Source organism: Protopterus annectens, chromosome 14.part0 (assembly GCF_019279795.1).
Source record: "Protopterus annectens isolate FY-2018-M chromosome 14.part0, PAN1.0, whole genome shotgun sequence".
In the NCBI taxonomy this organism is placed as follows: Eukaryota; Metazoa; Chordata; order Ceratodontiformes; family Protopteridae; genus Protopterus; species Protopterus annectens.
In genome coordinates, this window is record NC_056748.1 from 878,333,025 (window position 1) to 878,356,258 (window position 23,234).

Genomic DNA, 23,234 nt, shown 5'->3' on the forward strand with positions numbered 1-23,234 from the left:
ACCAAGAATTTAAGCAAATGGGGGAGCTCAGATATAGACCTGTTTGCCTCCCCCCAGAACTATCAATTGGACACATTTTGCACAAGGATTCCCCACAAACAAGCTTGGAAAGTGGATGCTCTGTCCTTCAGCTGGAAAAACCTATCAGTTTATGCCTTTCCTCCTCTGCCTCTGCTCTCCAAAGTACTACTAAAGATCGAACAGGACAAGCCAAGAATGATTTTGATTGCACCAGACTGGCCAATTCAGCACTGGTACCCCCGCTTGCGCAGTGTGTCACAGTTGGCTCCATGGCACCTGCCTCGGATTCCTGCCCTGTTGTCTCAGCAGGAAAACCAGATTCTGCACCCTCAGCTTCAAACACTGAACCTAGCAACCTGGCTAATTGCCTCATCTCTCCTTTACCATCCCTCAGTAAACCAGTGATGGATATCATTTTAGAGGCAAGGAGGCCTAGTACTAGAAAATCTTATGCAGCAAAATGGAAAAGATTCTGTGCCTGGAACCAATCTCAAGGAATAAGCACAGCAGAGCCCAATCTACCTCAGATTTTACAATACTTAACTGAGATGCTTCACAAGGGCTTGTCTTTTTCCTCCATCAAAATTCAAGTCTCAGCCATTTCAGCTCATTATAACACAGAACATCCCCTCTTCTCTCACCCACTGCTCAAGCAGTTCCTCAGAGGGGCCAAACATTTAAGGCCACCCAGGAGAGCTTTAACTCCAGCCTGGGACCTTAACTTTGTCTTGGATAAACTCACTCTTCCTCCTTTCGAGCCAGCTGCTACTGCAGATTTAAAATTTCTTTCTTGGAAAACAGAGTTCCTTTTAGCAATCACTTCAGCAAGAAGAGTATCTGAATTACAGGCTCTTATGGCAGTGGAGCCTTTCTTCATCTTTCATGCAGACAGGATGTCCCTCAGAACCAATCCCTCCTTCATGCCCAAGGTGGTATCCAGTGTGGCTCTTAATCAGTCCATTCATTTGACAACCTTCTTTCCTAATCCACAGAACAAAGGGGAACGGATACTGCACTCCTTAGATGTACACAGAGAACTTTGATTCTACTTAGACAGGACTAAACCTCAAAGGAAATTTGAACAACTGCTGATGGCATTTGCTGCAGGGACAGAAAGGAAGGCTATTTCAAAGAAAACCATTTCTAAATGGATAGGCCATTGCATTAATTTCTACTATAAGTATCATGGAAAACCTATCCCACAGGGCATCAGACACCACTCAACCAGGGCTGCATCTACCTCTTTCTCAGAGGCGTCCCTACCAGGGACATCCTAGAAGCTGCTACCTGGAGTACTGTACATACTTTCACCAAGCATTATCATTTGCCAGTTTTCTCTAAATCCAGAGCTAGCTTTGCCAATGCAGTCTTGCAGGGCCTTATAGCTGGTCCTAATGCTATTTAAATTCCTCCTCCCAACCTTAGCTTTAGGAATCTACCCAAATGTGATGACTGCAACAGTGAAACATGAAGAGCATATTCACTGTTGCAGTCCTGGTTACCCTCCCTCCAGCCACCTGACTTCTTTTGGCTTTACCTCTGCTTTCCTTTACTATGCTTAAAAGTTTTTTGGTGTATTTGCTTTCTTGTTGGAGGTATAACCTTGTATTTTTTATATATTTAATTGCTTCCAGTCAGGGGGGCACCTGACATCTGGGGCAAGAAAAACTGATGTAATGGCGTCGGCTGCATGTTTTATACCCCTGACAACCCGACGTCATGGAAGAAGAGACAGCAACCGATGCAGGACCCAAGACTTTGTTAATCAGGCCGACTGAGGGCTACTGCAAGCAGATAACCCAAATGCGATAACTGCAACAGTGAATACACTTGAACATCTACATTTATGGTAAGTATACACAACTGTACTTTCTGTCCTTAGAAGGCATGCTTGGCTTAAGGAACAGACCTTGCCAGAGCATGTCAAATCAGAATTATTGGACGCACCATTGAACAAAGACAATTTGTTTGGCACCAGAAGAGGTATTAAAAAAGATGGAAGAAAAAGCTAAGTCTATGCAGACAGTTAAAGACTTTTTACAGGTCCAGCCTCCGAGGTTCAGTAGGCATTGCCTCTCCAAGCACTGGTCCTTTCCGGCCCCCTCCAGGCCAGCTCAGCCCAGACTCAGGGGAAGCAGCCCCCCCCCCAGACAGCAGTCCCAGAAAATGCAGAGATCTAAGCAATGGAGTTACTCCACTTCAAAAACAGGGAGTGCTAAGCCACCCCCTTGTGGTAAGAACTCACAATGACTTTACACCTCCACCCCTTACCTCTGCCCAACTGCTTGTGCCCCTAGGAGGAAAACTCTCCTTCCATGCAAACAACTGGGCCTCTATTACCAATGACCGATGGGTCCTCAACATACCAGGGATACAACTTTTATTTCCACACTCTGCTAACACCAAAAGGGTTCCCAGATCTTACTCCAAACCAGTGGGCAGAGGCCAAAAAGCAAATCATTTCCCCTGCTCTCCATGAGGGCAATACAGCATGTTCCTGCAGACCAGATAGGACGAGGTTTCTATTCCAGACTCTTCCTGGTACCCAGAAAAGAGGGCACCTGGCGCCCAATCTTCGATCTATCCATTCTAAACACCTTTCTGGTGATACCAGAATTCAAAATGCTCACCCTCCAGCAGCTTCTTCTTATGCTTTCCAAGGATGCTTGGTTAAACACCCTAGACCTAAAAGAGGCCTACCTACACATCTCAATCCGGGAATCTTGCAGGAAATATTTACGTTTCAGGGCAGGATCTATGCACTTTCAGTTCTCTGCACTTCCCTTTTGCTATTCCACTTCTCCCAGAATTTTCACAAAATGCCTGGCTCCAGCCATTGCTTTTTGCAGACAAAGAAATATTCAAATTTACTCCTACCTAGACGATTGCCTGATTCAGGCAGACAGTCAGGAAAAGCTGTTACAGCACCTGACCTTTGTAAAGGACCTACTGACCTCCCTGGGGTTCACTATCAATGAAAAGATGTCAAAAATAGTCCCCACTCAAAAAATTGTATTCCTGGGAGCAAGCCTGGACACAGCATCCCAGATGGCATTCCTTACTCCAGAAAAACAAGCCTACCTGACAGGTTACGTCTCTCAACTAGCCACCCGGACCCAGTTATCTGCAAGGAAAATCCTGCAAGCTCTAGGGTTCATGGCCTCCTGCATTCTACTCATTCCATATGCCAGACTGCATATTAGGAAACTACAATTGTACCTAAAAAGCCTTTGGTGTCAACACTCTCAAGACCTGAAAACTATCATACCTATGATACCTTGTCTAAGGAAGGATTTTCTTTGGTGGGCAGCAGCATGCAATCACAACAAGAGAATTCCCTTCTCACAACCCCATGCCACCCAGACCCTCACCACAGATGCATCACACTATGCCTGGGGTGCACGCAGTTGCATTCAGAGCCATTTGAGCCCAAATCAAATACATATGCACATCAGCCAAAAAGAGATACTAGCTGTTCAGCACTCCCTGACAGCTTTCAGACCCCTACTCTCCCCGGGGCCTCTAGTCATCCAAACAGACAACACCACAGTGATGTGGTATATCAACAATCAGGAAGGGACTCACTCTTATCCTCTCTGCAGGCTCTCCATGACCCTTTGGTACACAGCCTCAGCCATGCAAATACACCTGCTAGCACAATTCCTGCCAGGCTTCCTAAACTCTCTGGCAGACAATTTAAGCGGGAACCTGCTAGACCCACATGAGTGGCAGCTAGACCACAGAACCTTCAACCTTGTAACCCAGAAATGGGGCACCCCAAAGGTGGATCTTTTTGCTTCCCACCCCAATCATCAGCTCAGCAAATTCTGCACCAGGGAACCTCACAGCAAGGCCTGGAAAGTGGATGCTCTATCCTTCCAATGGGTAAACCTCTCGATTTATGCATTTCCCCCTCTACCACTCATTTCAAGGGTACTGCTCTAAATAATGAAGGAAAAACCAAGGGCAGTCTTGATTGCCCCAGACTGGCCAGGCCAGCTCTGGTACTCACTGCTGCACAGCTTGTCACCCCTGCCACCATTGCACCTACCTCAGATCCCGACACTCCTGACCTAGAAGAATGGAGAATTCTTGCATCCACAATTGCAGACCCTGAACCTGGCAGCCTGGCTTATTCCCTGACTTCTCCTCAAGCTGCTAGCCTAAGCAAAGTCCTGGATGTTATATGTGAGGCCTAGACACCCCAGCACTAGAACATCCTATGCTGACAATTGGAAAAGGTTTTGCACCTGGATCTAGGCTAAGGGAGCCCAAACAGCACAGCCCTTCCTTCCTCTCATCCTGGATTACCTAGCAGACCTACTACCCATGGGTCTATCCTTCTCTTCTATTAAAATTCATCCCTTTGCCGTCTCTGTTCATTTCAGCACAGAGCCACCTCTCTTCTCACACCCTCTCATCAAACAGTTCCTAAGAGGGGCTAACAACTTAAGGCCACCCAGAAGAGCTCCTACCCCAGCTTGGGACCTTAACTTTGTGTTGGAAAAGCTCACCCTACCCCCTTTTGAGCCTGCACCTTCAGTAGAATTAAATTTCCTCTCTTGGAAAACAGCCTTGCTTCTGGCCATCACTTCAGCTAGAAGAGTTTCAGAGCTACAAGCACTCATGGCTGTAGAGCCCTTCATCAGTTTCCATGCTGACAGGGTCTCCCTCAGGACTAACCCATCCTTCATGCATAAAGTGGTGTCCAGTGTGGCTCTCAACCCATCCATTCATTTGACCACCTTTTTCCCTAACCCAGAAAACAAGGGGAAAGGATTCTACACTCTCTAGGTGAGCACAGACAGCTCACATTCTATCTGGATAGGACTAGATCTTTGAGAAAAACTGATCAATTGCTAGTCAGCTTTGCAGCAGGAACAGAGGGCAAGGCCATATCCAAACAAGCAATCTCTAAATGGATAGCACACTGCATCCATTTCTGCTACAAACAACATGGGAAACTGCCCCCAAAGGGGATCAGGCCGCATGCCACCAGGGCAACCTCCACCTCTGCAGCTTTTCTCAGATGGTTCCCCACTAGAGACATCCTGGAGGCTGCAACATGGACTTCTGTTCATACCTTCACCAAGCATTACCACCTACCTATCTTCTACAAATCCAGGGCAAGCTTTGCCACCGCAGTCTTGCAGGGCATCCTAGCCAGCCCCCAGTCTTTTTGACTGCCTCCACCCATTTCTTCAGCTTTGGGACTCAACCCAAGTGTAATGACTGCAACATTGAAACGTGAAGAACATAATACAGTTGTGTACACTTACCATAAATGTACATGTTTGAGTGTATTCAATGTTGTAGTCCTGGTTTCCCACCCTCCATCTCCCTTGTCTCTCTCTCTCTTCCTCTCTCCTTACAGGGAATTGTTGGTATTTACTTTCTGCTGGTGGTGTTCTTCCACCATAACCTGGCTGCCTATTTGGGGGCTCCTGACAGTTGGGGCAAGAAAAACTGATATAATGGCATCGGCTGCCTGATTTTATACCACTGATGAGCTGACGTCAGTCCTGGAGCAACAGCAACCGACGCAGAAATACTAAGCCTCTGGTATAAGGGCTGACTGATAGCTACCCCTGGCAGGATGATAAACCAAGTGTGATGACTGCAACAGTGAATACACTTGAACATCTACATTTATGGTAAGTGTACACAACTGTACTTTCTGTCATCTCTGGCAGATGTGTGTGTCACTGACTGCAATATTCCTGATAGTCAGCCTTCTGCCAGTAAAAAGGCAGATAGATCTCTGGAGGATGTGTGTATCACTGACTGCAATATTCCTGATAGTCAGCCTTCTGCCCATAGAAAGACAGATAGATCTCTGGAGGATGTGTGTGTCACTGACTGCAATATTTCTTATAGTCAGCCTTCTGCCCATAAAAAAGCAGATAGAATATTTAAAGTTCCTTAGTTTTTTAAGCTTTTATACACTTCTCAAACCTGACCATGCAACTATAACTTTAGCTAATCCTTGTTGCTGCTAAACATTTGGCTAATTCTAGTCATAGTCCTTCTGACAAAGGTGGTTGTTTATTGCTAAGTATAAGAAATAAGTGTATACTTCTGCAACTTGGATTTTCACAATTTTAAATTGCCAGACATATATGTTAGAACTTTATTGTGGCTAATTGTGAAAGTATAAGGAATGTTTTGTCTGCAGTTTCTTCTTTTGAGGAAATATTGGCAGTAAAAAATTTGTTTCTTCTGTTTTACTGGGCACAACTCATTGATTACAGTGTGTGTGTATAACTCAGTTGATACTTCTTCCAGGGCTATGGCCACCAGTACTGTTTTGAAGAGGTTTGACTTCGCCTTGCCACAGCAACAAGGTTTTCTTTTTGAACTAATCCTTATTTTATGTCCAAAGTGGTGTCCAAGTTTACTTTAACCAAAGCTGTTCATCTCTCCAATTTCTTTCCTGAACCTAAAACTAAAACAATGAGTGAGAAGGTCACTGAAAAACCAATCAGTAAAAACAAACTGAAAACTCCAGCAAAGCTAGAAGTTCCACTGAGTGACCTCCCAAACCTCTTATATCAGAGGCACATGGGATTTATGCAAATGATTCTTATGAACATCAGGTGTTAATTGGCAGTTCTGAATGCCCATGACTTGTTTTGTCATTTTAATGGACAATTTCAGGCCAGTAAAGCCAAACCCCACTAGCTGTGGATATGCATATTTCGGTCTTGTTATGAGCTCATCAGCACAGCACAAGCAAAGTGGGCTGTTATACCCAACTGATGTTCATTATCATTAGGATCACTGCAAAAATATCCCAAACAACAAACTAAAACAATGAGTGAGATGATCACTGAAAAAACAATCAGTAAAAACAAATTGAAAACTCCAGCAAAGCTAGAACTTCCACTGAGTGACCTCCCAAACCTTGTATATCAGAGGCACATGGGATATATGCAAATGTTCCAGTGTCTGGCCGCCTGGGATGACATGCTCGACAAGCCATGCTGCTTCGCTAGAGACGGCTTACACCTGTCATCCTTAGGCTTTCGAATACTGGCCAAGGCTCTTGCAACCCCACATAGTGCCTTTTTTAGGCAAGGCTCAAAAGACAAACCCACTGCTGTAAATAGCACAAGTAACAAAAAACTGAGGGTAATGCTTCTCAATGCCAGCAGTCTAAACCTCAGAAATGCATGCATTCTAGGCACTCCACAGTATGGAGAAAATCGATATATGTGCAGTAACAGAAACCTGGTTTACGGTTCCAGAGAGCACACCAGCACTACCAGGCTACAACTCATACCATACATTTCGGCCACAGAACCTGGACCAAAATACAAAAGGTGGGAGCGTATCCATATTCATCAAGGATACCCACACCTGCAGGTTAGTGGCACAGCACAATGCTTCAGAGATCATCCACATGCAACTAACAACAGGCAAAACAGGAGTTCAAATTGTAGCTTGGTACAGATCACCCACCATGTCCCAGGACCTCCATTCCAACTGGAAACACTGGGAAACAAAAAGGTCCTACCAAACACCCCAATACTGGGCAATTTCAATTACCCAAACATTAACTCGGAGAACTGCTCAAGTACTAACTCCCTTGCCAAACATTTCCTAGAATTTACAAACTCAAACGCCCTGGCTCAACTGGTCAACACTCCCACCAGAGGTGACAACATATTGGACCTGGTCATCACTAACATGGGCGACCGGTGTTCCACACCAGAGGTCAACCCCTCGCTGGTTAGATTTGACCATAAACAAATCACTTTGGATATCCACATGCCCCCACCCGACCCCCGGACAAGGAAACCACCATGAAAAACATTTCAAAAGCAAACTTCACATTAAGACCGAGGTGGAAAGTTTCAAAGCCCCCATGCTAAATGATAACGCTGTCCAAGCTGCAAAATCCTTTACTAATGCATTCTACGGGCACCTACAAGAATGCATGGATCGTGTTATCCCAAGCAAAATCAAGACTCACTCCTCCAAGAAAAGGAAACAAGTCTGGTGGACCCCTGCTATAAACAAGCTATAAAATAGAAGGAGGAAACTAGTACAGAAAAGAGTAAAATCCCAAGAAGGGAAGACATCCCTGATCAGTATCAGCAAGAAACTACGATTCCTCATAAAATCATCCATGGCGATCTTCGAAAGAAAAATTGCCAAGGACTCCAAAGATAACCACAAGGCATTCTTTAGCTATGTCAAGAATCTAAGTGGCAATGCTCAGATCTGCTTGGAGTTAGTGCAGAATGGCACAAAATACACTGAACCGACCAATATCGCCAACATCCTGGCAGACAGATTCAGTGCAAACGTCACCCCCCCTCTCACTCCCAAAAGCACCCATAACCATACCAGAAGAATGTAGAGCCCCTGAATTCACAGACATTCAGATTAAAACAGCCCTCTCCAAAGCAAAAAACACAGCATCAATGGGACCGGACGGTTTCCCAGGCTGCGTCCTACACAAGCTCAAAGATGAACTAATCCCTCACCTAAACACACTGTTCAAACAGCTTCTCCACAGGCTACGTACCAATAGAGTGGTGCACAGCAACGGTTATTCCGCTCCACAAAAGTGGAGCCACAACAGACCCCAGGAACTATCACCCTATAAGCCTGACTAGCTTGGTCTGCAAGGCTATGGAGCGTATCATCATGGAACTCATTACCAGAGACATTTGGAACCACCAAACACTGGACCCTACACGGTTCGGCTTTAAGGGCAGATCATACCTCCTGAAACTGGTGGACTTCTTTGAGACAGTTACCAAGGCTATAGACGAGGGAAAGGTGGTACACACAGCCTACCTAGACCTCGCAAAGGCCTTTAACACCATTCCCCATTCTGGTATTATAGACAAGCTCACTAGCCTGAACATAAACCCCTACGTCACAAGATAGGTTGCCAACTGGCTCACGGACAAAACCCACATGGTGAGAGTTGCGGGAGCTAGGTCCAGCTCCAAACCGGTTACAAGTGGCGTTCCCCAGGGCTCAGTCCTAGGACCCCTCCTGTTCGGTATGTACTTCTCAGAGGTACAGGCAAGCACAGGAGGACTATGGCTTACCAAGTTTGCAGACGGCTGCAAACTAGGGGCTATATTTGACTCTCCGGCTGACACAGACATCCCCCAAAAGGGTCTCACTGAGATGGATACCTGGTGTCAAAATCATGGCCTCAAGCTAAATGCCAAAAAGTGCATAGTCATCTCCTTTGGAAAAAACAAAGTTACCCACAAACTACCACATAGGTGGTAGTCCTCTAAATACGGAAGACGTAATAAGGGATCTCGGGACCCAAGTAGATAGTAATCTCTCCTTTGATAATCACATTGCCAAAGTGGTTAGAAAATCCTTCTATGTGGCCCACCTAATCACAAAAGGGTTCGCATCCAGATCAAAAGTGGTCATGGTGCCCCTCAGCTCATCACTCATTAGACCCATCATAGAGTACAAAGTCCCATTTGGGATGTACCTTACAAGACACCTGCAACAGCTAGAAAGACCACAGAAGTACCTCACCAAGAGGATCACTGGCCTCAAACAGATGTCCTATGCAGATCGACTGAAGAAACTCCAGCTGTACTCTGTTGCATACCGCCTACTCAGAGGTGATCCCTGCTTGACATACAAGCCCATGTCCAACCCAAAATTGATGGACATGCTCCACCTAAAGAAAACCATATCCCCTCGAGCCACACGCTGTAGGGATCTAAACCTCACCACAACAATAAGTAGTACATACTGGACGGATATATTCCTGTCCCAGAGACTTCCCATGCTTTGGAACAAGATTCCAGTTTACATTAGGCAGAGTTCCTCGCTAACACTCTTCAAGAGAAACCTTGACGAGTGGATGGGAAACAGAAAGTTTACCCCGGGGATCACTTCAGTGGCTGTGCTGGACAGAGGCACAGGGAACTAATCTAAGGGGGCAGCGAAAGACAACACATTCTGGCTAGGCTTATAAATGCCTTCGGACACATAGCCTATGAACCTATGAACATCAGGTGTTTCAGCTAATTGACAATTCTGAATGCCCATGACTTGTTTCGTCATTTTAATGGACAATTTCAGGCCAATAAAGCCAAATCCCACTAGCTGTGGATATGCATATTTCGGCCTTGTTATGACCTCATCAGCACAGCACAAGCAAAGTGTTTGACTAAGCATTAGTAACACAGGGCTGTTAGCTGAAACACCTGATGTTCATAAGGATCATTTGCATATATCCCATGTGCCTCTGATAAAAGAGGGTTGTGAGGTCACTCAGAGGAAGTTCTAGCTTTGCTGAAGTTTTCAATTTGTTTTTACTGATTGGTTTTTCAGTGGCCTTCTCACTCATTCTTTTAGTTTGTTGTTTGGGATATTTTTGCAGTGATCCTAATGGCGGGCATCAGTTGGGTATAACAACCCTGTGTTTCTAATGCTTAGTCAAACACTTTGCTTGTACTGTGCTGATGAGGTAATAACAAGGCCGAAATATGCATATCCACAGCTAGTGGGGTTGAGCTTTATTGGCCTGAAGTTGTCCATTAAAACGAAACAAGTCATGGGCATTCAGAATTGCCAATTAGCTGAAACACCTGATTTTCATAAGGATTATTTGCATATATCCCACATGCCTCTGAACCTAAAACTAAGGGAGAAAGGATACTTCTTACCTTGGATGTCTACAGACAACTCGGGTACTACCTTGACAGTCTTTCAGATCTTTGGATCAATTGTTCATCTCTTGTTAATGTAAGAGAGGCCAAACTGTGTCAAAACAAGATTGTTTCCAAATGGTTGTCTAAGGCTTTTGGCTTTTGTTAAACTCACCGCAGCAAAACTGTTCCTGGCAGGTTCAAGGCCCACTCTGCCAGGGCCTTGGCTTCATCTGTGTTTTTTGGAAAGGGTAGTATTCTAGATACAGCAACTAGTTCTCTATACATAATGTTTACAAAGAATTACAACCTTGATTCCTTCACTAAGTCTAGATCAGACTTTGCTTGGATCATTCTCCAGGGGCTCCTAGATCTTTCTTCCACTTTCAAAATGTAATATGCTAGTGTAAACTACCCGTATAGCTAAGGTTACTGCAGAAATGATCAATATGATGAACATAGTTGAGTTGTGTAAGTAAACTTAACTGCAGATGTTCATATGACCACTGCTTTAGTAGCTGTTTTCTCTCTGTCCATCCCCCCATTTTTGGTGTGTTGTTTATGCCTGGGTGTGGACATTTTGTTGTTGTTTCCAGCATTGTCCTTTCAGGGCTTAGCCTCCCCTGTCTCTGTTGGCATGAAAGCTGTCTTTTTAGTCAGTTCAGCTCAAGTTGACTGGGAGTGTGGAAGGTGCCCTGAAGCTTTGGAAGCTGGCCATCTGTTGCATCCTTGGCAGGATATAAGGCTACTGCAATAGTGATCATTTGAACATCTGCTGTTGTGGGAAGTTTACTCTACAACTGTACCTTCCTGATTCTTCCCAGAGACCCAGTACCAAAAAATGTACAGAAATGAATGTCTTGTTTTGTTCTTATGGGCTTATTCCAAAGGATTGGATTCCTTTGCACCTCTGATTCCAGCTGTACCGAACTATTTTTTGCAAATATTTGACACTGGTTTATACTCTATTAAATTCCATCATTTAGCTTTTTATAGTTTACACCAAGGTTTCCATAAGATATTGCTGGCTTTTCTAAATTTGTGCAAACTTTTTCTAGGAGGTATTTTTCTCATCAGACACCCCCCTTCCTGGTTAGGAGCCTGGTATACACATGGCATTTTTAACTTCATATTGGAAAAGTTGAAAGTACCCTCCTGTGAACCTGTTTCTACTTGTAAAGTTTAAACTCTTGTCTAGGAAGACCATCTGGTAGTTGTAACTTCAGCCAGAATCCCTTTTAATTGATCCACCCTACCCGACCTTTCTCAAAAGAGCAATCTTGTTTTAAATTCTTTTTGCAAGAATAAAATGCTTTAGAAATTGAATTCTTCAAGTTCCTTGTAATCTTCATTGTAGTAGATGGAATGGCACATAAAAGTGCCGCATCATTGCATAAGAGTAGGAACATTGAACAGTATAAATATTAGAATATCATAATGATATTGTTCCTTAGTTGTTGTTGTGTCTTTCGGCTTTTCCCGGTTACGGGTCGCCACAGCGGAACTCCGGTCCACTAATGATTGGCAGTAGGTTTTTACGTGCCGAGTTGCCGGCCCTGACGCACAACCTTCAACGAAGGTACGCCCATTCACGCATGTCTCCACACAGAAGACGCTCTAACTGAGAATCGAACGGGACAACGTCTTACTGTGAGGTGACAACGCTACCGCAGTAACAATATTGTTCCTTAGTGATTGTCTAAAAAAATCTTGAACATGTGACTACGCTTTTTAAAAAACGAACGTACATAACTATATAATCAGTTAGGGACTTTTTTAATGTGTAAGATAAATTGAAGTTTTATGAATCAAAAATTCCTAATATGTTATATTTCCAACCATTCACCCTTTTGAAATGTTTATTTAAACAAAGTTTCCTGTAATGACAGTATCAGTTTAAGCGAATGCAGTATAGTTTCCTTAAAAGTATCTATCCTGAAACCACTTATATTAATTATTAATCCAGAAGTACAGTATATGAGGAAAAATGGGAAAAAAGTCTAAATTTTGATTGATAACTTTTGCTTGATTAGCCCTCAGTTGTACTTTGGAGAAGCCTGCGGTTCCTCCCTTTGAACCAACAGGCACAACAGATATTAAGTATCTATTCTGGAGAACACTGCTTTTGCTAGCTGCCATGTCAATGACACGATGTTCAGGGTTTCAAGCATTCATGTACAATCCTCCCTTATATGGTCATTCCCAGTGACAGGATGTCCTTAAAGATTAATCCTTCCTTCATGCGATATCATGTTTCAGCAGTGATTTTTAATCAGTCCAGTCATTTGACAGTATTTTCCCAAGTTACCAGAATAAATAGCATTTGTTGCGTATGTTAAGTTACATAAGCTGTTTGGGTACTATCCCAGGAGAATACATCCACTAAGGAGACGGACTGGTTCATTTTCTTCTAAAAAAATTTAAAAAGCAGCCTGACTGTAAACATCAAGTGTTAATGGCTGTCTAGATGTATTGGCTTTTGGTTTAAGTATAATAAAAATATTGAAAAGTATTGCCCGTGCATTTATCAGTGTTTCATAGTTTAGTTCAACTGCATATGGTCAACATTAACCTTAAGCAATACAGGGTCTGTAATATTTATTCTCCCAATATGATCATCCAACCTTTTTTTGTAGGCTGACATTGAACATGTATTTCTGACATAAACAGGTGTACCATTCCACAACTTAGGAGTTGTTCTTCGTGTTTCACTGTTGCAGTCATCACACTTGGGTTATCTGCGTGCAGGTAGCCCTCATTCGGCCCGAATACCAGAGTCTTAGTATTTCTCAGTCGGATGCTGTCACTTCTTCCATGACGTCAGATCGTCAGGGGTATAAAAACAGGCAGCCAACGCCATTACATCAGTCTTTCTTGCTGAGGAAAAGCCCGAAGCAGAAGCAGTTCGCAAGTGCAGGTTGTCCACTACCTGAAATTTTCATTTTTCAAGTTGATAATCCTGAAGTCTTCTAAAGCTGAGTACCCCGTTGAGGATCCTTTTTCTTGCTCTAACCGATGTCCGAAAAAGTTAACAATTGTCTTGCCTGTGGAAAGCAAATACCTCACAGAGATTTTCATTCTTACTGCGTCACCTGTTTAGGCCCAGACCACGATGTCAGTTTTGTGCCTTAACACCTGAACCATTCGTCATCAGGCTATTTTTGTTGCTAAATTCTTTCGCTCTCGATCTCCGTATTCCAAAATGGCTTCAGTAAGCCATCTGACTACCGATCTTCCGAAAAAACATAAGGATAAAGACAGAGACAGACCGTATAGGTCCAAAACTGCCGATGATGCTTCCGTTAAGCTAGTCGCCAGTCCGCCAATACACAGTGTGGCACCTTTGCAGCCCCTGATGCCCACTTCTATGAATTCACAGGCCTCTGCTGAGACCCATTTGGAGTCTGGTATGCCGCAAGCTTCTTCTTCGACTATGGAACCAGCGGATGTCTCTGCCTTGGAGGTGCTGTACAGGCACCAGCTTCTGCGGGTGTTTTCCAACCTACCGATGTTCGAATCAAACTGACGACTTATTTTTTAGCCAGACCTACCGAGTTTCTTAGGCCCAGAGTACACACTACACCTAGAAAACCGACAACCAAAGTGCATGCTCAGGCCCCCATGCCACAAAAACAAATGCTTAGAATGGCTGAAGACCTTATAACGCTAATTAGGGGAAGCTAGCCTTCCCCTGCTAAGAGACAAAGAATTCAGTTGCCTTCAGATTCTACAGACCAGGAGTCCGATGAATCTGACCTTTCTGATTATCAGGACATGCCCTTATCAGCCTATGAGGATTCAGATGCAAAGGAATCCATTCCCTCTGCCTCCCCTCCAGAGGATTTCTCTTTTGGTGAAACCTTGCATACTTTGAGAGCATTTCCATTGGGAATGCCAAGACTATCCTAGTCCAAAAAGAGACTCAGAGAATTTTTAGAGCTACCTCAGCACAGGCCTTTAGCTGTTCCCCCTGTCCTGGATGTTGTGGATGATGTTTTCATGGAGTCCAGTCTTACTCCAGACACCTTACCTCCAGCCCCTAGGAAACCTGATGGGTACTACCGAGTACCTGATTCCCACAAGTTTCTTTTCAAGAATCCTACTGCTGATCCAGAGATCATTTCCCAGGTACCTAAAGGTATTAAGGCTACTACAGCCAAAAATCCTACCCCTTTGGACAAGGATTCCAGAGCTGTCGACATATGGGGTAAAGAGGTATATATATCTCTGCAACTCTTGGTATCAGGGCATTGAATTGCCAGTTTCACATGCTGAAGTACCAGAAACATATTATGGAACTCATTAAACAAAAAATGGTAATATTTCCAGACTGTGCAGAAAGTAAAGATTTGCAAGAGCTTATGCATTCTGCAAACCAAGTTAGTAAGCATACTTTGCAGTGTGGCTTTGATGCCCTTGAAGCATCTTGCAGGGCTGCAGGCACTGGCTCTGTACTGAGAAGACATACTTGGCTGAAAGAGCAGACCTTGCCAGATCATGTCAAATCCAAATTACTAGATGCTCCTTTAAATAAGGACATTTTGTTTGGTACCAAAGCAGTAGTAGTAGTTCTTAAAAAGATGGAAGAAAAAGCGAAATCTATGCAAACTGTTAAAGAATTCTTACAAGTACAACCACCTTCATTCAGTAGACATTGCCCTTCTAAACACTGGTCCTTTCCAGCCCCCTCCAGGCCTTCTCAAACAAGACCCAGGGGAAACTGACCACCAGACTACAGTCTCAGGGTATGCAGAGATCTAAGCAATAGAGTGCTTCCAACCCTAAAACAGGGAGTGGTAAGCCACCTTCCTATGCAAAAGGTTCACAATGACTTCTCAACTCTACTTCCCAGCCCAATTGCTTGTGCCCCTAGGAGGAAAACTTGTCCTTCATGCAAAAAACTGTATGTCCATCACTCAGGACCGATGGGTCCTCAACATTGTATCCCAGGGGTACAAATTTTATTTCCATTCACTGCCACTCCCAAGCAGATTTCCAGACCTTCCTCCAAAGCAGTGGGCAGAGGCTCAAAACCAAGTTCTTTCCTTGCTCAACATCAGAGCTATTCAGCCAGTTTCAGTAGAACAAAGGGGTCAGGGTTTCTACTCCAGACTATTCCTGGTACCCAGGAAAGAGGGCTGTTGGCTCCTAGTCCTGGATCTTTCAGTTCTCAACACCTTCCTGGTGGTCCCAAAATTCAAGATGCTTACCCTGCAACAGCTTCTCCCTATGCTAGCCAAGGATGCCTGGTTAGTCACCTTAGACTTAAAAGAAGCTTATCTGCACACCCCCATCAGGGAATCATGCAGGAAATATCTATGTTTTAGGGCAGGATCTATGCATTATCGGTTCACTGCACTTCCCTTTGGCTTATCTACTGCACCCAGGGTATTCACAAAATGCCTGGCTCCAGTCATTGCATACTGCAGGCAGAGAAATATCCAAATTTACCCATACTTGGACAACTGCCTGATTCAGGCGGACAGCCAGGAATTGCTGCTTCAGCACCTGGCATTTGTAGAAAGCCTTCTCACTTCATTGGGGTACACTATCAACAAAAAGAAATCACAACTGGTGCCCAGTCAAAAGATTGTTTTCCTGGGAGCAAGCTTGGACACAACTTCACAGACTGCATTTCTCACTTCAGAAAAACAGGTCTATCTGACAGACTACTTCAAACAAATGGCTACCAGAACCCAGCTAACTAAAATACTGCAAGCCCTAGAGTTCATGGCCTCATGTATTCTGCTAATTCCATATGCAAGACTGCATATGAGGAAACTTCAGTGGTAGTTAAAAAGTCTTTGGTGCCAACATTCTCAGGACCTGGAAACAGTCATTCCTGTCATACTTTGTCTGAGGGCAGAGTGAAGCATGCAACCACAACAAGGGACTGCATTTTACTCTACCCCACGCCGCCCAAACCCTGACCATAGACACATCAGACTATGCATGGGGGGCCCACATGGCTGGCAAATGCATTTAGGGCCACTGGACCCCAAGCCAAGTTCTCCTGCATATCAACCAAAAGGAGATGCTAGCTGTACAGAATGCTCTAACAGCTTTCAGATACCTAATCCTTCCAGGACAACTGCTGATAAAAGCAGACAACACCACAGATATGTGGTAGCTAAACAAGCAGGGGGGAACCCATTCTTACCCACTCTGCAGGTTAGCCATGACTCTATGGAGCACAGCTTTGGACAACCAAGTCCATCTACAAGCTCAATTCCTGGCAGGCAAACAAAATTCACTGGCAGACGACAAGCAGAAATCTCCTAGACCCACACGAGTGGAAATTGGAGCCCAGCACCTTCAACCTTCTGATCCAGAGGTGGATCTGTTTGCCTCCCCCCACAACCACCAGTTAAGCAAATTCTGCACCAGGAACCCTCATAGCAGGGCCTGGAAGGTGGATGACCTATCCTTTCAGTGGGAAAACCTCTTAATCTATGCCTTTCCCCCTCTGCCCCTTCTCTCGAGTACTACTCAAGATAAAAGAAGACAGGCCAAGGACAATTCTGATTGCCCCGGGCTGGCCACGCCAGCACTGGTACCCACTCCTGCGCAGCCTGACAACGGTGCCACCCTGGCACCTACACCAGACCCCTACCGTCACAGCAGGAGGGACAGATTTTGCATCCACAATTGCAAACCCTAAATCTTGCAGCCTGGCTTATTCCTTGAATACTCCACCAGCAACCCTAAGTAAACAAGTGCTGGACATCATCCTTGAAGCCAGAAGGCCTAGTACTAGGAAATCCTATGCAGAAAAATGGAAAATATATGGTTCTTGGATTCAGTCTAAAGGAAAGGACACAGCAGTGCCCTCCTTACCTCTAATCCTGGATTACCTAGCAGAGCTACTCGACAGAGGCCTATCCTTCGCCTCCATTAAGATTCATGCCTCTGCCATTTCGGCTCATTATAATACTGAGCCACCTCTATTTTCTCACCCTCTCATCAAACAGTTCCTGAGAGGGGCCAACAGCTTTAGGCCCCCAAGGAGAGCACCCACCCTTGCTTGGGACCTTAACTTTGTACTGGAAAAGCTCACGCTTCCCCCTTTTGAACATGCTGCTTCAGCAGAGTTAAAATTCCTCTCTTGGAAAACAGCCTTGCTTCTAGCCATCACTTCAGCTAGAAGAGTGTCTGAGCTACAGGCACTGATGGCTGTGGAACCAGTTATTATCTTCCATGCTGACAGGGTTTTTCTCAGTACTAACCCATCCTTTATGCCCAAGGTGGTGTCCAATGTGGCCCTAAACCAATCCATCCATTTGCCAACCTTCTTCCCTAACCCTCAGAATAAAGGGTAAAGGATCCTGCACTCTTTGGATGTGCACAGACAGCTCAGGTTCTACCTTGATAGGACTAAGCCTTTCAGAAAATCTGACCAGCTCCTAGTCAGCTTTGCAACAGGGGCAGAGGGCAATGCCATTAGTAAACAAACCATTTCCAAATGGATAGCACACTACATTCATTTCTGCTAAAAGCACCATGGAAAACCAGCCCTCTGGGGGTCAGAACACATTCCAGTAGGGTTACTTCTACCTCTACAACATTTCTCAGGGGAGTCCCTACCAGGGATATTCTGGAAGCTGCAACCTGGAGTTCTGTACCCACCTTCACCAAGCATTACCACTTGCCTATCTTTTCCAAATCCAAGGCAGGATTTGCTACAGCAGTCTTGCAGGGCCTACTAGCCAGCCTTAATTCTTCTTGACTGCCTCCACCCTTCCTCAGCTTTGGGAATCAACCCAAGCGTGATGACTGCAACAGTGAAACACGAAGAACATATTACAGTTGTGTACACTTACCATGAATGTAGATGTTCGAGTGTATTCACTGTTGCAGTCCTGGTTTCCCTCCCTCCAGCCCCCTGGTTTTCTCTCTCTTTCTATCTCTCCTCTCTATGGCTATTCCTAATGGTATTGGTATTTACTTTTTACTGGTGGTGGTTTCCACACCATATACTAGCTCCCTATGTTGGGGACTCCTGACATTTGGGGCAAGAAAAACTGATGTAATCGCTTTGGCTGCCTGTTTTTATACCCCTGATGACCTGACATCATGGAAGAAGCGACAGCATCTGACGCCGAAATATTAAGACTCTGGTATTCGGGCCGACTCAGGGCTACCTGCAGGCAGATAACCCAAGTGTGATGACTGCAACAGTGAATACACTCGAACATCTACATTTATGGTAAGTGTACACAACTGTACTTTCTTTGAGTTTGTCTCATATTCTCTGATGATCATGTATTACGCAGACAGCATAACACAGTGAGTGAGTGATGTACATATTACCTTGAGGCAAAAATTTCAACATGTAGTAAATTCAGATACCAAAATCATAAGTAGTACACCACACATCACACCGCTCCAAAGCCATCACAGTACAAGCAGTCCAGCATATGCTGAAGTTCTAAAGATTAACTTGTCTAAACCTCAAAGACCTCCTAAACAGCACGGGTACAAATCACACTCCAAGTTAAGCCTACCTCCTCATATAGCACAAGGCGTTCCAAAGTAACATATGCTGAGCTTGTAAGGCAGGCATCGACCCTACCAAACATTCTTGTTACAGGTGACAACATTGTACGACCTACAGATATGCCTGTTCACCAGGCTGAGTACAGACATAGTGACAGTAAGTTGCTTCTCTGGTGTCAGGATCCATTAGATCACGCATGCACTCAAGCCCTTGAACAACAAGTATCGGTTTGACTGTTATAGTTAGTACCGGTGTCAGCGACTTAAGATGTACCTTCCTGGACTGTTGTGAAGAGCTTTACTAAAGAGGGTTACCTGATAGAACTCCAGAAGAAGGGATCTTTTGACCGAGATTCCTTCAGAGATTGGGAGTTCATAGGTTGGTACTAGACTATGAACCTATGAACTCCCCATCTTTGAAGGAGTTACAGCAAGTGTTTCCATAACTAACTTTTGACAAAGCTGTATGATACAGGTAGGTGACCATTAATGGACTTGGAGACAAAAGGTCATGGTCATTTTAAGTGCAGGTTTTTGGATCTGACAGAACTGTAGGAGTTAGCTCTTTGTGTTATCCATTTTTTGATATATTCTAACATGTCATTAAGACATAGATAATATTTCTAAAATTGAATACAAGTGGAAGATAGGAGGGTGAGCTGTGGAGGTTGTGGTAACTGAGCATTGCTCAGTGAACTGAAGGAAAGATCAGATTACATTCTTTAAGGAGAATGAATTTGCTCCAAAACTAAACCATGTGCATTTAGGGAGTCACTTCATACTGCTTACCTCGCAAATCGAGCAGGTCCTTCATGATAAGCCTAGGGTAAATTTATGTCTGGATATGTTGATATCATATCCAGTTGATCTGAGAAATGAGAATGCAGGGTCTTTACTAGGAGTGAGAAGAAAGTTTAGGAAACTACAGACAGAGCTGTTTGAAAGCTCAAGATATGTTAATGACGAATATAATTTTTTATGTTTTTTGCCTTGTGCCTTCAGCAGCATCTTGTCAGTATTTCCATATATACTTAATACTACAAAAATTAAGTGAATTATAAACTGTTGAATGACATTAGGTGGAATCTAAGATATTTTGAAGAAAACTTTCTTTGATATTTGCACTGTAAGTTGCACATGTTGAGAGATGTCCAGTATTCTTTATTTTGCTAATTATACAATTTAGCATGTTTCCATATTTCTGTAAATACGTCAGTAAACATGCAATTGTAGAGGAAATTTTTGATACGTGAAAGCTGTCTGGTTTACAAAAATGTTCTTACACTATAGATCTAGATTGTACAGTTTTCAAAATATGAAAATTTGTGAAAGTGTAGAAAAAATATAGTTTGGGTTTTGTAAACATTATAATATACTACTGTATTTATGGAAAAAATGCTATAAATGCACTGACCTATTATCACTGTAAAGAATACTTCTGGTTGTTGTGTCTTTCGGCTTTTCCCAGTTAGAGGTCGCCACAGCGGAACTCCGATCCGCTAATGATTGGCAGTAGATAACCATTTGAAATGTTAGAACCCTCTAGAGTGAGTCCCAAAATGTGGAAATTGAATGGCCGAAAAAACGGACTTAAGTCTGAGATGCCGTTTCTCAGAATATCCCTTTTTCTCACATTACAATTACATTTTTTGGTGAAGTTGGTATGTATACATTTGGGGATTTCTGAGCCCACCCCTGCAAAAACGTTTTAAGGAGAAGAGTGATTTTCAGTTTATTCTCCAGGTTTTCCATCTTTTATTTTTCAGCTTTTTGAGCACTGACATTTCATTTAGGGAGCCCTTTTTGCTGATAACAGTATTTGTATGTACAGTTTTAATAGTTTTTGTTGTTCACAAAATATTTACAGTTATTTATCTTCTGCATTTTAAGTTTATTTTTCAGAAAATGCTCTGGAATGCAAGATCTGTGCAGGCTGCTAGAGGTGTGACATTCCACACCTCCATAGGTGTTAATGAGTCAAAGGGCACACTAAGTAGGCTGATGACTTCTTTTCTTATGACAGGTTCATATAATATAAACCATTTCAGTCTTGCTGTCTGATGTATTACCTCCTGTTAGACTCAGGCTTTACATGAGCTGATTAAGGCCTACTTTAATTACCTTGACTAGTTATGTTTCCACATACCATCCATTTGTAAAACATTCAAGCAGTTTAACTTAGCATTGTAAATTAGGCTAAGCTGTGATAGGGTAGTTATTAGTGTACTTCTCATGTAGTCCTTTGTCACTTCCTATAGCTGTATCTACTTCTCTTTTGACATACATAGGTAAAGATCCTTTTTCTTCTGATTTTCAGAAGATAGTTTTGCTACTTAGCCTATTCCTTAACTTTCCGACTTAATGGTCTGAAATCAGGAGGGCAGTAGGCATTATCCTGTCTTCTACCTTCAGTGATACGTCTTTCTCTGCTCTGGTTAAGAACCGAAGAGAGTCCACAGCTACACTATTCCTTTCTGTAAATTCTTCTGATATTTTGGGGAAGTTGCGGCCAAAGTGATAGAATGAGCCCAGTGAGAGAAGTGTGTTCAGTTCATTGAACAGTGTGTTCATTTCATTGAACAGTGTGTTCAGTTCATTGAACACACCCTGTGATGTTAGTAAGAGTACATAGACAGAGAATTAAAATCCTGTAGTTCTAGAGTGATGGTAGATCTCTATGTAACAAAACGTTGTTGTGGTAGGTATAAATTTTCACATTCTGGACACCTGACATGCAAGGCCATTTACGTTCTGCTGACTTGGGTTATGGGAATGAAACTCAGGCAAGTATTGTGCGTTTCATTTTCACACTTTAATAGTCTATAATTTATCTGTAGAAGTGCACACAGAAATGTATAGTTTACTATTAAGTAAAATATGAGGATTACAGTCAAATGTCATATAGTTACTGAATTTAGTGTAAAATGAAATGTAGTATGGTATTTATGTATTTGTAGTTTATATAGTTTTGATTTTTTTAGGATAAACTGATTCAGAATGGTCTGCTGCTTCCTGAAGATTTACAAAAACTTGCAGAAGAACATCTCAACACAACTGTTTCTTTGAATCCAGATTTTACCAGCTATTTCAAAACCAAATGTGGGAATTCAAGTTGAAAAAAAAACTGCATACTGTTCAGGAACCTGTCTTCTGTATAAGGCTTGTACGGAAGACCAAATTAAAGGACTCATTTGTTGAGGCATTATTAAAATGATTCAAACACTTTTAAACAGAATATATCAGTTCACTGAAGACAACAGTATTGGCCCTGTAGCTCATGATTTTTGTTCATGAAAAAACTTGTAAATAAAGATTGAAGAGTTTGGTATTGTACATGTAAATACAAAATTGCTTGTTAAAGCTGACCCCTTTTCCTACTGCATTGTAACATTAAAAATAAATATTTTACTAAGATATTTCTTGCATTAGCAGAACTTGTTTATATATATGAAATGCTTATATTCCTTTTCTTTTTACATTTATGTTGTTATTGAAGAGTTGAATTGAATTTTTTTTCAAATAACGTTTTATTAATAGGATTTTAGAATACAAAGTAACACTGAGCAAATCTGGTTATTTATTCCCCAGGGAAGGGGGAGAAGAACTGAGACATACTTTGGGAGATGAACTTCTGTCCCTCCATGAAATACTCGTGCAAGAACTCTGGGGAATTATAATAGCAGATGCATTAGTGAAGCCAAGTGAATGCTGTACTGTAACAAATCTTGGGCATAATTCCAAAAGACTTGCTCTCAGAGTAAGTGACCACTTATAATGAGAGTAGGCCTTTCGGAATAGGGCCCTGGTGTAAGCCTGTTTATAGATCTGCCTTGCACTGAAGTGAGTCATTTATAATGAGAGCAAGTCTTTCAGAATTAGGGCAGGCTTACACTGAGAGCACCTCTTTTGGAATTTGGCCCCTTGTCTGGGAAATATGACTTCCCTTTTCATTTTTCCAGTAGAAGTAGTGAGAAATGTACCCCCCCCCCCAAAAAAAAATAGATAAATAATTTATAAGTAAAAACTGAGAGGTGCCAAGCAATTACATTTCTGTAAACTTTGACTGATAGT

At 43.1% G+C, this 23,234-nt stretch overlaps 1 protein-coding gene across 1 annotated transcript in view; it reads left to right on the forward strand.

Moving 5' to 3' along the window:
- Nucleotides 1–22,579, forward strand: part of NOC3L (NOC3 like DNA replication regulator) — an 825,940-nt gene extending 803,361 nt beyond the window's left edge. The window contains exon 21 of the mRNA XM_044056662.1: nucleotides 22,145–22,579. Coding sequence (XP_043912597.1) covers nucleotides 22,145–22,279 — 135 coding nt within the window. The 3' untranslated portion in view covers nucleotides 22,280–22,579. The remainder of the gene's footprint in view (nucleotides 1–22,144) is intronic.
- Nucleotides 22,580–23,234: the final 655 nt, after the last annotated feature.